The sequence below is a fragment of the Perca flavescens genome, chromosome 1 (assembly GCF_004354835.1).
Source record: "Perca flavescens isolate YP-PL-M2 chromosome 1, PFLA_1.0, whole genome shotgun sequence".
NCBI classification, from domain to species: domain Eukaryota; kingdom Metazoa; phylum Chordata; class Actinopteri; order Perciformes; family Percidae; genus Perca; species Perca flavescens.
In genome coordinates, this window is record NC_041331.1 from 43464216 (window position 1) to 43481483 (window position 17268).

General features: G+C 39.8%; 1 protein-coding gene and 1 long non-coding RNA gene across 2 annotated transcripts; one reads left to right on the top strand and one right to left on the bottom strand.

Moving 5' to 3' along the window:
- Nucleotides 1-1290: 1290 nt before the first annotated feature.
- Nucleotides 1291-2904, bottom strand: LOC114557300 (nuclear factor 7, brain-like). Its single transcript, XM_028580761.1, has one exon. It carries the CDS (start codon nucleotides 2770-2772, stop codon nucleotides 1291-1293), a length of 1482 nt encoding a protein of 493 aa, XP_028436562.1. The 5' UTR covers nucleotides 2773-2904.
- Nucleotides 2905-6793: 3889 nt separating this feature from the next.
- Nucleotides 6794-11203, top strand: LOC114564046 (uncharacterized). The gene is made up of 3 exons (XR_003693737.1): nucleotides 6794-6870; nucleotides 10710-10902; nucleotides 11119-11203. It is a non-coding gene; the product is annotated as an uncharacterized LOC114564046 (long non-coding RNA).
- Nucleotides 11204-17268: the final 6065 nt, after the last annotated feature.

The window sequence follows — 17268 nt, forward strand, 5'->3', positions numbered from 1 at the left end:
TTATTTTACTTTTCCTATTTCAATGTTTTTTGTGTAAATTTGTTGCACGATTGCCAAAAATTATGAATTTAGTTTTACTTTAGTTCAGTTTTAGTTTATTTGCATCAAATAATTCATTCTCAACTGTATCAAAGAGTTGTTCCAAATGTGTGTCTGTGTGTCTGTCAGTGTTTTTGTGTGTGTGTGTGTGTGTCTGTGTGTGTGAGTGTAGTAACAGGTAAGCAGCCTATAAAGTAAACCACGACTCTTTATTATGATAAAACATTGAATCTTTTTCTTAAATGAACATTAAACTGACAGTAGAACATTAATTATCATCTATTAAAACAAAAACAAATCACTTATATAATTACAATTATGCAAATCTAAACAAAATCAAGAATTACCATCAACAGTCATACCCAAAACTTAACATGTCTTTAATGGAGGACGGCCCTAACAACATTTATAAACATGAATATATTCATATGTACAAAATACAATCTCTGAAAGTTATTCACTTCTTTAATTACTTCTTTTTTTATTTTAAAGGGAAGTTAGCTGTAAAAGGGAGAACACACATAACAGTGATATTACTAATAGGAGCAACACCAGTTCTGCTAATCAGAGCTGCAAATACATAACAATACTAAGTCCAAACCAAACAGTTGTTGATCAAAATAAATCATATTAAAGCCAGTAAAATAGATCATATGAGGATTGAGAGAGAAGTCCAAATAAAGGAAGTAAATGCACATTTCAAATGTTCTCTCCACTCTCTCCCCTTTCTGTCATTTAAGAGTCTACTCTGGGCCCCCTCCCAAACATTTAGGATCACTCACTTTAAGAGTGATGCATTCTGGGAATGTTGCCAGTTTATTAGGTAAACAATATCAAAATAATAAATGAGAAACACTAAAAACAGAACAATTACACACATTTACACACACAGACAGACGCACACACACACAGACACACACATACAGACAGACAGCCACACACACACACACATGCATACACAGACAGACACGCACACACACACGCACACACACACACACACACACACTCTCTTCCTTAGAAAATTAAAAAACAACATATTTTTAATTGACATCCCAGTTCTTGCAGCACATTTACACCAAAAGCAACTCAGCTGTAGTTTCTCATTCTGGGCTTTGGAAATATTTTGTGTATCAATCAAGAACCAAGGAATGTTTTCCATCATGTCATCAAATCTGAATTCTTCTTCTAACCTGGATCCCTACATTTTCTTCAAAAAGAGCTAACTGTATTCTGTATCAGCCCAAAAAAACACTACCACATAAAACGCCTAATAAACCACTTTGAGCTCTCCGAGCTCTTTAAACCTGACACAGAAATCTCAGCTGGACAGATTTTGATTTCTGCAGTTTTAGCATCACCAGCCTCTCCGATACTGAACCAAGGGAAGAGTTTCTCAGTGAAAGTGTCTCTGAGAGTGCAGATGTGAGTCATGTCTTCAGAGTTGTAGAAGGACACCTCCCCCCACTCATAGTCCAGCTGGACTCTGATCCTCGGGAGACTCTTCTTCACTGTGACACTCTTACCAGATCCATCAGTGTATTTTCCACTGTGATACTTCAAACACCAGTTTCCATATTTTGGTAAAGCGTAGCTTTCTCCCTTCCTGTCAGTTGACTCTTTGATTAAACCCACATTCCAGTCAGGATAATCTCCCACCTCCACCTCCCAGCTGTGTTTCCCTGAGCTGAAACCCTCAGAGCCCAGAACAGAGGCATACCTGCTGTATCTCTCTGGATTGTCTGGAAGCTTCTGCTCTGTGTCTCCATATCTCACACTGGTCAGATCCTCAGACAGACAGAGCCAGGGGTTTGCGGTGTTTGGGTCCAGAATGACGGGACAGAAGTGGACCATGTCCTTCATCTTCTCCCAGACTCTGAAGGACAGGTTGCCCAGATGTTTGGCCACATCTGTCAGTGCTCCTGAGAGCAGCTGTGGATCTGACAGCGAGCACTGGACTCTGGCTCTGCTCTGAGAGGCTTTATAACTGCTGAGGAACGCCACGCTGTCTTTCTGCAGGTCTGCTTCCACAGCAGAGATGCTGTCTGACAGAGAGGAGATCTGCTCCTGAATCCTCTTCATCTCTCTGCTGACAGTCTTCCCCCTCTGCTGCTCTTCCTCCCTCAGAGCTGCCAGTCTGGACTCCTCTTCCTCTTTCAGGAACTGGTGCAGCTTGTTGAACTCGGCTCTGATCTGCCTCTCTGTAGACAGCAGCTGCTTCTTGGAGTGTTGATTTATTTCATCGTATGTTTCCTCCACTCGTCTGTGTTTGTCTCTCTTGTCCTGCAGAGACTGTAAGTCAGATTCCAGCTGCTCCTTCAGATCTCTGACTGCTTGTTCTATAGGAACCACCGTGTGACCGACACTGTGAGGAAAGTCACAGAAAGTACACACAAGTCTATCTTCATCCTTACAGAACAATTTAGGCTCTTCTTGGTGTTTACTACACACCACCTCCACCTTCTTCTCTCCTTTTCCTGTCTCAGATGATCCAGATTTCTGTCTCCCAGCAAAGTTGTCAGCAAGTTCTTTCAGTGGAAAGTTCACCACAGTATTATCTTTTGAGGATTTTCTTTTACAAATGGGACAGTTTTTGTTGTTAGCTTGATCCCAGATTGTTTGCAGGCAGCTTGAACAGAAGCTGTGGTTGCAGCTCAGAGACACAGGATCTCTGAAAGTCTCTGAACACACATGGCAGTTCAGGTAACTTTCAACAAGAGCAGTTTTCTCAGCCATCTGTCTTTGTATCTAAATGTCTCTCAAAAACAAGACTCACCGAGTTCCTGTCCCTTCTCTTGACTGCTTCAAATCTTCCCGTTGTGTGTTTTCCAGCAGAGATCTCTCACCTTGTAATGGTGTCTCAGCTCTGTTCAGCAATGTTAAAGTATACTTTCCTTTCCCCTCACCTGTCCCCAGGTGAATTATTATCAGCAGGATGATTCACCATTAGCATCGTTGATGTATCTACAGGAAGAGAAAGGTGTAGTTCAGTTTAAGCTGATAATCTGATCAAGTATCTAGAAATAAAACAGTGTTAAACTATCATTATTGATGGTACACGAGACACTCAGATCTGTTTATACAATATTGTGTTTATACACAGCTCTTTACAGCAAATCATAGCAGCTGTGTATAAAATCAGAGATTGCACGTTTACACACACACACACACACACATACACAAACACACACACAAATTTACATAGATACACAGAAACAAACGAGCGCACACACACACTGAAACATACACTCAGAAACACACATACACACATACCAGGGTTCATACGTTTTGAAAAAACCTGGAACAGTTTAGGAATTTGAAAAATGCAAATTCCAGGCTTGGAAAGGTTTTGGAAAAATAAAAAGACCCAGAAAGTTTTGGAAAAATCATGGAATTTTTTTTTTTAACACAGCATAATAATATGTCATTAATAAAACAAAATGTTTAATAAAAAATGCATTTTCACGTCGTCTTAACCTTAACGTTCTATTCGGGGCGCGATATTACAAATTCCACTATGAACCACATAAATTGTCATTCATTTTATTGTTAAACCACTGAGGGTAAACTTTAACACAGATTTTTATTCTTATTGTATAATGTCGACTGAGATTTTCAGGAATACAAAGTCATGGAAAAGTCATGAAAAAGTCATGGAAAAGTATTGGTTAAAATGCGTATGAACCCTGACACACACACACACACACACACACACACACACACACACACACACACACACACACAGGTAGGGATGTAACGGTATGAAAATGTAACCTTAAGGTTATAGTGACCAAAATGATCACTGTTTTCGGTATTATCGCGGTATTTTTAAAAGTGTGTTCAGTATGTTTAGAATGCACTGATAGGCCTACACAAGCTGATAGTATAGTTTCGAAAAGTGTAACAGTGGTTATTATATTACAAAAATATAGCCAACAGACTTGTCAAAACTATTGAAAACTGGCTGCTGAAACACTGGCCCGCTGTAGGGGGTCCTGTAAGAACTTGGACCAGAGATGTATGCAAATTAATAAACATCTGACTTACTATGAACATTATAAACCAAAAACTAAATGTTATACCCACCAGCATATAACAAGAAACAATACTAAGAATTATATTAATTTCTCTGTAATAATTAACATAAATGTAACATATTGCTCAGTAACAAAAACTGAGAATAAGCCACATCTATTACAGCACACATATCCATAACGGAGCAAACAGTGTAATACACCTTTACCCAGCAAACATGCAACGTCACGTTCAGATAATGTCTTTATGACGTCCGTCAGTTCAGACCCAGTTTTGTACGTCTGTGGACGTGCAAAAGAGGTTCAAAATTTGAACGTCTGACTAGGACCCTGGTTTGAACGTCTGTGGACGTGTGGAACTGGTTCAATATCTGAACGTCTGACTAGGACCCCTCTATAGACGTCTGTAGACGTGCAACACTGGTTCAATATCTGAACGTCAAACTAGGGACTCTTTTGGACGTCTGTGGACGTGCAAAACTGGTTCAGTATCTGAACGTCTGACTAGGACCCCCTTTGGACGTCTGTAGACGTGCAAAACTGGTTCAGTATCTGAATGTCTGACTGGGGACTCTTTTGGTCGTCTGTGGACATGCAAAACTGGTTCAGTATCTGAACGTCTGATTAGGACCACCATATGGACGTCTGTGGACGTGGGAATCATGCTCAATATTTGAACGTCCAACTAGGGACCTCTTTGGATGTCTGTGGACATGCAAAACTGGTTGAATGTTTGACTACGGACCCTTTTGGACGTCTGTGGATGTGTTTGGCTTTTAAAAGGTAAAAAAATGTATATTACTTCAGACTGAATTAGCAAATATTTCATATTTCATTCAAAAAATTGCATCTGACTCTTCCAACCAGCATATTGAGTCCAACTATTGCACTGCAGGTTGAGGTGGGTGAAATAAATCAGAAGACTTCAAATGATGCTGTCATATTTTGTGCATGTTCAGGGTCATAGAGATGATTACCCAGCAAAAAGAGGGGAACAAGCAAAACGTAAAAGAGATTGTTTTGGTGGGAATGTGCAAGAAAAATAGGAGAAAATTGGTATAGCCATCAGGGGCTCACGCAGCCCCAGAGATGGATATACACTCTGTGAAAAATTTAAAACTAACAAGGGAACTAGTGGGAAATTAGCTATGATGTGTGTGGATAGCTAGGATATATTCAAATTTTCACAGATGGGTCTGCAGCCAGATACCTTATAGCATTTGTAAGACCAGAATTTGAGATAAAATATGCAACAAGAACAGATCTTTCAGTATTGACAGCATAACTTTAAGCATGGCGGTGGTTGAGCAAGTCAAGTCATTGAGGGTGTAGGCTCGCTATCAGCTTTAAAAAAAAACGTGCAAACAGGTAACTTAAGTGAGAGACATGACCTTAAATGTGACATAATGATGCTTTACAAAATTGATAAGGTTGGAACCATGTTATATTTGTTTGGGTATACCAGCTCATGTTGGAATGGTGTGGAGCTGGCAGACAAATATTAAGAGCACAAAACATTTCAATATACAGCAAAGTAGAAAATTCAGAAGCTAAATCAATAATAAAGAAAGATGCTATTGTGGCAGGAACAATGGAATAGAGGAAACAAGGGGGAACTATTTTATAAACCCTTGGTTGGGGTAACATACAAAGGGGTATAGATGCAGAAAGGAAACCATCATAGGGCAGACTGGACTAAACAAAACTCTGCATCTACACGCAAGCATATACTGGTGTATGTATTGTAACCTGATTGGAGAGGAAAATTGAGGATATGGGTCTAAAATAAATATCAAATAAATTGTCATACAATAATTTAATATTTATTTGAGTAGAGCTACCAAGCTTGATAAAATAATTCATTTTTTTTTCTGCATATAATGACTGAATGAACGAATGAGATCATTCATAACCATAGACTAATAATATACAGTCTATGTTCATAACCTGAAGGTGGCGGTAATGCGCTATAACAGTTTGTGACCGCCATTAAAAAAAATCAAAGAAGAAGAAGAATCGTCACATCACACTGCAGCTTCACCTGGAAAAGTCAAGGGGGTAAGCTTCGCTTCAGAACTCGAGCCACTTATGGTGCCATTTTGTTGCTAACTGGCCATCACCTCCTGTTAGCATTCCGCTGACGGCCATTTTTTTTTTACGTCACTTGATTGCGAATAACTTTACATCAGAAATGTTTGAAGACTCTATTTGTCCGTTGTTTAGTTCCAAAGAAACACGACAATGTATAAAAGGCTTCATTACCTTGTGCCTCACGTTATGGCTCCGTAGCAGACGCTTTTGTAAAAATAAGCTAACGATTGTGTCATAACCAAGTGACTTACTGTCGCATAGTAGAGGAATTACCGTATAGTTCAGGAGAAGCTCGCAGGCAGTTTCGACTTACATGAGCTGTTTAGGTTTAATTACTAATGTTAACTAGCATGTTAGTTAGCAATAATTAGCCTGTGTCTATGTTACTGTATCTCCTACATATACCTACACTCTCCGTATCTGTAAGATTGGGAATGATTGAGATTTCTCTTGGCACAGCTACCAGAAAACTTCCAACTTTCAGACACGTTGCTCACGTCACATTCTCTCAGTTGGAGGCTGCGCAGTAAAGCTGGCCATCACCGGAAAAGTGCTTCTAATAGCCTTCACTGGTCTCCGTCCAGAGCAACGGGGTCTATTGGTCCATTATATACTGTTTATGGGAAAAGTACCCGGCCGATGAAAAAGGCTGCTGACACGTGGAGAGAGACAGAGCCACTGCCTTTATTGGAACAAAACCCTAAAACAGGTAACGTTAATTAATAAAAACATCAATGTAATATGTTATTCTGTTACGTTTAGATGACATGAAGTGAATTAAGTCATATATGCCCCGTAATATCTTGAAATACTTCTTAAATGGCGGCATTTTGCGCGAATTTTGTGTTAGCCAAAGTTGGAAGCACTAGCAATAGTTTTCACCAGCTGAAAGCAATAAACAATCTACGTATTTTACCTCTTGTGCTCCGAAACGCGGGTAAGATAAGAACAGATAAGAGCATTAGTTGTTTGAGTGTAAACTGCAGAGATAGAGCCTACACATACAACAGTATCTAGCTAGCTAGAGCTAACGCACTAACATGCTAACGTCAGTTATAAACTTAAGTGTCATAGATATGCTATCACAGCTATCACAGTTTAGAAATGGGTCAAAAATGAATACCAGGAGAAACACTGCCATTAATGGAAGGATTTAAGTCCACAAATCAGCAACATTCACCATCAATTTAGTGTAGTAACACAAAACGGAACCATGGTAATGTTGCAGAAATGGTCAAAATGCTTAGTACTACACATTTTTTATTATATTACCATATTTAAATTTTATTTTTAATGCAATGACCAAAACATTTTTGTTCATCCTTCAAAGATTGTCTCCATTTATAATAAGTAAAAGTTTCAAGTTGTAGGAAAACTTATTTAAAAACAATAAATTATAATTTATCAGTGCTGTAGATGGCTGCAGAGGAGTGCTTATTAGCTATTTCGATTACCTAATATACATACAATATACACTCGTTTTCAAGCTCAGTGCTTTGTCAGCCCCCCATCATTGTTAACAAATACTTTTTGTAGTTCTCAGTGGCTCTGGTGCTGCTGCACTCAAATGTTAGTCTGGAGCCTGTGAACTTAAAATAAAACTGCATATTGTAATGTCTGTATGTTAAGTCTATTTATTTAATATTTGTGAAAGTGCATTGCATGTTGATTTAAGGTGTTCCCTTAAATGTTCTGCTTGTGCTACTAAAAAAATGAAGGGGCTACAACGCTCCAAGTAAAAAAAGTTAGTCTGGAGCCCTGAGCTAGTTTTAGCGCTTAAATGCTTTCTGAAATCTTAGAGCAAACATTTAGGAGTCCTAAAATTTGTACTGACACGCAAAATATTTTTAAGATTTCCTCCTAAATCGGCAAGTTAAGATCTACTTTTAGAATGAATGTGTTTTGTGAATACGGCCCTTGATTTGTATATTTCTGTATATGATATAGTTTTGTAATTTGGAATTCTTTTATCTCTTTCAGGTTGAAGCAATAAAGATAAAAAAGAGGTAAGTTTCTGTTCAAGCAAAACACGTTTTTTAATGTTTCTTAAACTAAATTGAATGTAATAGGAACTAGTTTGGTTTGAGCACAAACCCATCTTAATCATTACACCAAAAAGTACTGATGACATTTGGGTTATAACTTGAAAGAAAATAGTAAAATCAATTAAATGTATAGCCCAACTACATCACATAAACCTTGACTAATGCATGACTCTTTCAGTGACATTCTATTCATAGATATTTAGCTTTGAGAACTGTTCATACCAAAACATTTTATTATGAGGAAGCACATTTCTGAATCAAATTCATGATTAAACTATGTATTACAGATGGCTTATTTAAAAGAATGGCGCAAAAGGAAAGCAGAAATGGATCAGTTCCTGCATTCTGACAGTGATGATGACCATGAAAGTCAGAGATCAGTGACTGATAGATCAACCTGTGGCTTACATAACCAGGCTGACAGCGCGAGCAGTTTTGAATATATTCATTCAGCTGACAGTTCAACAACCGATGAATCAGACTTTGACACTGATGTGGAGTATGTGTCTTCTGAGTCAGAAAAAGAAGTTCTAAATGGTGATGCTGAATTGGATGTTCCCGATTTAGAAGAGAACTTAAGACAGTGGTCTACAACGAACAAAACAACACAAAGATCCTTAAATGAATTATTGGCAATATTAAGAAAGCAAGGACATCTGCTACCGAAGGATGCAAGAACACTCTTTGTTACACCACATGCTGTAGGATCTGAGCCAAAATGTGGTGGGCAATACATTTATTATGGGTTAGAAAAGGGGATTTGTTATTTACTAAGTCAGACAATGTCTTTCAAACATGATCACGACTCGATAAACCTCAGCATTAATATTGATGGTGTCCCACTCTTCAAAAGCAGCAAAGTCCAGTTCTGGCCAATACTGGCGAAGTTTCACAACCTTGAGCCATTTGTGGTTGCTCTCTTTTGTGGGGACAAGAAGCCGTATCCTCTTGAAGAATATCTTGATGACTATTTGAAGGAGTGTAAACATCTCACAGAAAATGGGATGATTCATGAAGAGAAGACCTACACTGTTCATATTCAAGCATTCATCTGTGACGCACCAGCAAGAGCTTATCTGAAGTGCATTAAGAATCATAATGCTTATCACAGTTGTGAGAGGTGCATCACCAAAGGTGCTTATGTCCAAAGAAGAGTGGTATTCAATGAACAGGGATGCACCTTGCGAACAGATGAAGCTTTCAGCGCAGTAGAGTACAAGAACCATCAAACTGGTGCCAGCCCATTCATTGCTGCAGGAATGTCTTGTGTTAGCTCATTTGTGTTGGACTATATGCATATGGTAAACTTGGGAGTAGTTCGACGGATGCTAATATTCTTGACTCGGGGCCCCACACTTTGCCGCTTATCTGTAAGGCAAAAGGAAGAAATATTGCAAAAGCTAAATGGACTAAGAGGAAAAATGCCTAGTGAATTTGCTCGACAGGTCTAGAAGAGCTGGACAGGTGGAAGGCCACGAAGTGGAAGTTGTACTGAAGAATGTCTTATCTCCTGAAAGATACTACCATTTTCTGTCCTTGACAGTAGCCATGTCAATTATGTTGGAGTCCGATGAGAGCACTTGCAATGCATACCTTCAATATGCCCATGAACTTATCTCACACTTTGTCATGCACTGTGCTGTCCTGTACGGAAAGTATTTTTCAGTGTACAATGTACATGGACTGATTCACCTTCATGAGGATGTCCGCCACTTCAATGGCTCATTGAATGATATTTCCAGTTTTCCTTTTGAAAACCATCTCCAACAAATCAAGAAACATGTACGGAGTGGGAAAAATCCCCTAGCACAGGTGACCAGGCGATTATCAGAGATTGAATATGCAAATGCCAACAAGAGCAAAACACAGCCTGAAGCACGACCCCAAATGTTTGTTTCTACAAAAGAAAAGGACAGTTGTTTTCTCTTGCGAGATGAAAGATTTGCTTTTATCAGAGAAAGAAGGGATGGGATTGTGTTATGCGATGTACTGCACCAGCGTTACACATCAGCGTTGTTTGAAAAGCCATGCAACTCAAAACTGCTAAATATAGTGTACACAACAAATCGACAAGGCAGGATGAAAAGACAACAACTGCTTGAAACTGATCTGTTCCGCAAGGTGGCCTGCCTCCCTCATGAAAATGGTGGTTCTGTCCTCATACCTCTCCTCCATGGTATAGAACACAGAATTTAAAGGTTGGCCTTTTTATGTTAATTAACCTCTATCTAGATGTACCATTCACTATTTTGTCATAACTGACTTACAGTGATGCGGTGTGGGGCGGGCCGGTGCGGAGGGTGTTGGGTTGAACGCTCAGCTCAGTAAAATTTAGATTTTTTATTACACAAAAATTACTTTAAATTATCTTTTGTGAGTCATTTCTCAGCCAAATTTAATTTCTAATTAATTTCTGGTGGCATTTGTGTTTGTTTGTAGCAGTTTCATAGATAAGTAGTGTGGAAACGTGCTAACACTTTATGAATGTGCCTTTACTTACCAGATCATGTATGCCAGGGCTATGTGGGTGGAGCATGGCAAGGAAGTGGAGGGAACTGCCCCAGACAACTGGATTGATGTTGACAAGAAAACTATTAGATGGCCAAAAAAAGGGGAAAAGGCAGCTTTCCTCAATAAACACCCCCCTCAGGATGACTGGATGACATTCACCTTGGTGAAGCGTAAAATGACTTCCGGTAAGTTTTTGTAAATTATCTAATAAGGTTCATTAGTCTTTTGACAAAATAAAAATTGTAAGGCAGCCAAATTACAAAAACCAAGTCAAAATAAGGTGCGCTCCAATCAGGATTTTTGGGGCCGATTGATGGAAGCTGTATCGGATGAGCACCCTTAGTCAAAATGCTAGTAGTATGGTCATTTTTATTGTAATGTCTGTGTCTTTAACCTTACAGTAAACATTTGTGAATGCGATGATTATGACATGACAAGCTATGTCGAGGAGGAAGAGCAGGAAAATGAGGAAGTAAGAGGAAGGAGGAAAAAGACCCAACGCAAGTTTGAGGACTATGTTCTTGGTATGTTTCTACGATAATTGTTGAATCTGTCTTGAGAATCAAAGTCTATACACTGAATCTATATGGGGCCCTCACGTTTTAGGTCCCTTTTTTAAAACTAATAATGTTTTAAAATGTTAATTTGTACAATTACAGAATCTGATGAGTTGGAGGCAGAAGAAAACGTGACTGGTAGTGGTTTCCCAAGCTATTAACATTACACACCTATATAGTTCTTATAGAATTGCAATGTTTTGCAAAAGATTACAAAGTTAATGCTCATTATTTTTATGACTGGTACTTCCATTTATTGTATATACTGTATCTTCCTAGGTGCCATTATCAAGGCGCCCTCCTTTCCCATTCCACCAACAAAGGTGACAAAGTCCATCCAGATGGAGTCTGCTGGATTTAACAAAACGTTCACTGGTATCCACTTTTGAATCTACTCATTTCTTGCATAATTTTTCTTGCATAATTATAACATAAAGGTGGTTACAAAATGATTGTTAATAATTTACATGTGCTAATTTTTAGATATTGGACATTCAAATTCAGCCAGGTCTCACCAAGTTCAGGGTGCTGGGTCCAGGGACATGTCCATAGGCAGTGAGTAATCATCACATTAAACCAGTCACCTTGAATACCAAATCATATTAAGCACAATTTAATCAACCACATTATGTGTAAATCCCAGTGAAATATTAGAGCATATTTCTTCTGTATGTCTTCTGTATTTACATGAACCTGCATTTAATTGTAAATTAACTCAATGTTTTGTTTTTCAGACTCTGGACATTCAAATGTAAACCAAGCCAGCCAGTCGAGGGGTGTTGAGCCCAGTCACCAGTCCAGCCACAGCGACGGGTCCCAGCACAGCAACCCATATCAACACAGAAAGCGGTCCCGACACAGCGACATGTCCCGGTACAGCGATGGGTCCCAGCACAGCAACCGGTACCGACACAGGAAGCGGTCCAGGCACAGCGACGGGTCTCAGCAAAGCAAACTGTACCAACACAGAAAGCGGGCCAAGCACAGCGACCAGATGGGACACGACAAGCAGTCCAGGCACAGAGATAAGACCGTCTAAAAACGGTATTCCTCCGAATGCAATTCACAGTGGCAAGAGTGTAAATGTTCTAAAGTAGCGGCCATGTTATAGTGCATATTTTGAACAACTGGTTTTGTGTTTAACATTCTGAGCTTCATGACTGACCACTCAATTTATTCTATATAAAGTATCATCATGGCCAAGAGTACATAGATCCCTTTGCACCGACTGCTGAACTTAATCAATCATATGGGCACACAACTTGCTACAAGAGCTATATCCACTATTACGAGCAACAAAGTAATATTTGACAAAATTTTTCTTTCAGATGACGAAAGTGTTCAAACGCCACTTTCAAGATACACTGGGAGGTCTTTCTCAGAGCAGAGTAACAGGTCCTCTGCACATGAATCCAGTACAGGGCCTCGTAGGGAAATAGACTTAAGATTTCCAATGGCCATGGCAAGTAAGTACTACAGAAAAAAACACTAAAAATGAATTGAACAGGACATGGTTTAAAGGGATATTTCACCATTGGAAAGATAAATATATCTTTTATATTGGGTCTCTTCTGTAGTAGAAATGTGATTTTTATTTATTTTTTGGGAAATTGGTGGCCTCTAGGCCGAGAAAAGTCATAAAATGTGTTTTGGGCTCATGTGGATGAGAAACACCAAATCCCAGAATGCACTTTCTTCGCTGCTTTAGAGTCTACTCCCAAGCCACGCCTATAGTTTACAGACAGACAGTGAGACGGTCAACTAGGGCTGAAACGATTCCTCGAATAATTCGATTACAAAAAATCCTCTATGCAAAATGACTTGCCTCGAAGCTTCGTTAAATCAATGTTACCAACGCTGTATCGCTGACGGACGGTGTTTCCGCACGGATCATTATTACTGTCGCACACAAGACGCTGGTCAGTCTGCCGCTGGCGACACATGCTAGAGCGTAAATAGCGAGGGGCTAAGAAGAGACAGGCTGGAGAAGTATGGAATCAGTTCAAACATAATTAAAACAAAAACTCTGTACAGTGTGTCTACTGCAAAATGGAACTAGCTTACCACAATATTAGCGCGATGTCAGTGCTTGAGCATCTCAACAGAAAACATGGAGTCTAACTTAATCATCCATTCCACGAAGCGGACCTGACGATGAAAGTAACTACACAAAACACAACTACCACCAAAAACTAAGACAATAATGTATAGTGGTGTCCACAATTTGATCTAAAGAGCTGACTTGTTGACTGTCCCTTTTGGAAAAACAGCTGATTATTGTGCATCTCTCTCTCTCTCTCTCTCTCTCTCTCTCTCTCTCTCTCTCTCTCTCTCTCAGCAGAGAAACAGCTGATCAACGCCACATAGGCCTATATACAGATCAGTCTCAGGTTGAAACTGAAAGTTAAGTTGCACAACTTAAAGTAATGTTTAATGTATGCCTTAGTTTGAGGTTGATATAATTTGAAATCAATGTAATATGGCACTTAAATGCACTTAATATGTTTAGTTTTTTGAGATATGATATTGTAAGCAATGTAGCTAATAAAAATGTAGCTTTTTCCGAAAATTTAACCAAACTATTGTATATTATTGACACAGCCCACCTCCACTAGCTAGTCTTACCAGGCGACAGAGGCCTGGTAGCTGGATAGTCCACAATAAACACTGTTGTGTACCGTACTGCCATGTTTCCACAGCAACAAAAACACAGCAGTCTCTGAACTCGCGTTGGGAGTTTCGTTGAAGTTGGATGTAGTCCAGTTTGTTTAATGAGTGGACACTTGCAAGCAGGATTGATGGAACAGGTGGCCGGCTAGCGTTAGCTTTCCACCTAGCTAGCTCATACTTCTGCCCTCGTTCTGCGTTTCACCTCTGAGGATGTCCCCTTACCGGCTAGTGGCATCGAGTGACACCGCAGGCTAAGGTGCTGGTCTCCGTAGCAGGCGAAGCTCGCCTAGTGTGACGAGTATTCAGTCTGTAATAAAGTGTCCTGCATATTCATAATTATTGTAAAAGTTTTCTGCTGAAAAGAGAGCCTGTTTAGCGAAGTTTGAAGATGGCTGACACTCTGTAAGCTTCATGTAAAGACAACAGTCCAGCCCCCTGTGGGCGGGTTGAAAACATGCAGACGTGCTGGCTGTAGTCCACAGACTCTGGGCAAAAATGCCTCAGATGACGCTAAATGATGAATTTTGCGTCATCTGAGACCTAATACTAAAAAGAAATATAGTCTAGGGGGACACGAGGGAGGTGAGCACCGTCATTCAAAAATACTACCGGTTTCTACTGATGCAAAGCTTAATGCTAAATCAGTGAAGTATCCCTTTAACTTTGTACATCTGTTTAAGGATAACAGTATTATATTTTCCTATTGGCTCCTTGCCAGCAGTTTAGACTGGCAAAGAGACTTTTACATATGTGATCCTTTTTTTGTTTTCAGAGTTTCAGAAAAAAGTCTTAACTAAATTGGTGGATATCCACATGGAGGTCAGAAGGCTGGGAAAAAGCGAGCCTCCCCTGTCATCTGCCCATATAGAGCTGCTGGAGACAATGGAGGAGTTTGACAGACAGGAGGAACGCCTGAAGGACAAGCAAGCCTTTGAGTCCCTGGTATGACTTGCGAGACACAATCTGGAAGTGATGTAATTTTATGCTATTTATTAATATTATTCTGTGGTATATCAGTGAAACTTGTTATAGGTTATCGTTTTTCTAACATAACAATTAATACCCCCTCTTTTTAAAGGTTTTGCAACTTGCAAGAATTGGAGGGAAAGATTTAAGGGATTGTGTCCACAAAATTCTTGACAGGTATTTAACAGGATAGATAACAGGATCCCTACATGTAACATGCATAATACAAACACGATATGTTTCTTGTCACAGTTTTCCAGTCGACAGAGGATGTTACATATGTTAACCAACTTATACTAAACACTTTATTCATCAGGCCACTGTCTGAAACAAGTAAGCTGTGGAAAAACAGGAAGAGCTCTAGAGTTTAATTGACTGCCATTTTTATATTTCATAAAAGGGCAAATTGTAGGGGTGGTACCGTTCATGAAAAAACACCCGAACCGCTCGGTTCGCTAGTCTCTGTTCGGAGCATATGTGTACCGCACAGTTCGTCAGTCCACTGTTAATGGTCACTAACCTCTTACTGCCGTAGTGGCCACTTTCGACACCTATGTTAAAACACTTACTGGAAATGACGAGCGGGATGGGCGTGACAAATGCAACCCATGGCAGCTGATTGGACGATTGCGTCACATGGGTCTGGCTGGTCCCTAATTTCAAAACAGACTGTCATGGCGGCTCGTTCAGAATAGGATCTCATATTGTACTAAAATAGTTCACCGAAACGTGTTTCTGAAAACATTTTAAGCGAGAAATAGGCCATGCAGTTGCTGAATCTGTCTTCATTTCAGATCAACAAAGGTCAGTTTAAAAGATTTTCGTCAGATTTTGAGAGACACCGAGCCGACCGCTCCTCAAGTGGAGTGGGGTGCCGCTGCAGGTCACGTCACGTCACCTGTAGAGATGTCAGGTGGGAGAGATAAGGAAGGCTGCCCCGAGCTGGAGGATGCTCCAGCGTCGTTTATAGTCTGGTGTGTGGGAACATTTTGGATTTCATGTTACCTATAATGAAATAAAACAATATAGAACTGCCACTGTGTGCATGTTTTGTGCAACATATATTCAATATGCTAATTTTAGCTATATGCTGAAGTATATTCTGGAGTGTTAAAGATTAAAAGAAAAAATAACAAGAACCGTACAGAACCGAAAACCGTGATACGAAGCGAACCGTGGGTTTTGTGAACCGTACCACCCCTAGCAAATTGATAAAAAATCTCAAATCTAAGTGAGTCTCCACTGTCATTTGCCCATATAGAGCAGCTGGAGATGATGGAGGAGATTATAAATGCAATTTAATTATCTGAAATGTAATCATGAGATGCATAGAAACTTGACATGGAAGATAAAGAGGAGGGGGTTCTACAAGTGCAGAACAAAGTATGTCATTGTAGCTATCAAATGGTCACGTCAAAGGTTTGTTTAATCGATTCCAGAAAAGTGTCCCAAAACCACTTCTCTTTAGTCTACTCTTGGCACTCGCATGTAAATTCTAAACTATGAATTTGTTTCTTCAGGCTCTTTACCAACCGGCTAATGGCAAAATTCAATATGAAGGGGAAGAAGCAGAAACTACCTCTGGAGAAGACTACAACTTTTGAAGCAATTAAAGGTACACAGCATTCCCTCCTTTCATGTATGTGAACTTGCATATTGCAATGTACCACTGGTTTTCTTTACATATTTATATTGGTTTTGTTTTTGTTCAACTCTTGCAGCTGCAGTCATGCAGTGGGATAAAGAAGCTACAGAGGCTACAATCAAGCATCATGCAGCAGAACATCTCAAACATGCGCCGGGAAGGAAGGGAGGTGGAGGGCATACAGGGGTGGAAAGTAACTAGCATGAGTACTATAAAGCTTGTTTTATGGTTCTGCAGAGGCTTCACGCAGAGCTTTCGCTGTAGCTTACGTAAGTGGCCTGATGTTTATACTTGTACATTGGTGTGTGCGCCGAGCGTGTGTGTGTGGGGGGAGTGGGTGATAGAGCAAGGGAGAAAGTGAGTGAAGGCGATTAGCTTCGGAGGGAGTAAAAACTCTAGAGTCATAGTGAGAGAAAAATGAGTCTCCTCTGTTCTTTCTGACCATGGTGGGAAATCTGGAGCAGGAGAAGTTATCCCTCTCCTTGATGTCCTGTTGTTTATGGAGAAGGAGAACCAGGAAATGAGTCAGAGGAAATGCAACGCTACCAAGACCCGGTCCAGCGACGTGTAGTTACATTTTTTCGAGAGGTGCACGTCAGTGTGTTTATTTCTAGTTTAGGGAACTTTTTATCTCATTGCCTTCCTTAGTCTGGAGTAATTTGTTTTTTGTTCACTTGGCAGTACACTGTAACCATTACAATTGTTTTATTTAT

Bases quoted from the DNA above. Each gene is read 5' to 3' on its own strand.
- LOC114557300 (XM_028580761.1), bottom strand. From the start codon at position 2,772: ATGGCTGAGAAAACTGCTCTTGTTGAAAGTTACCTGAACTGCCATGTG.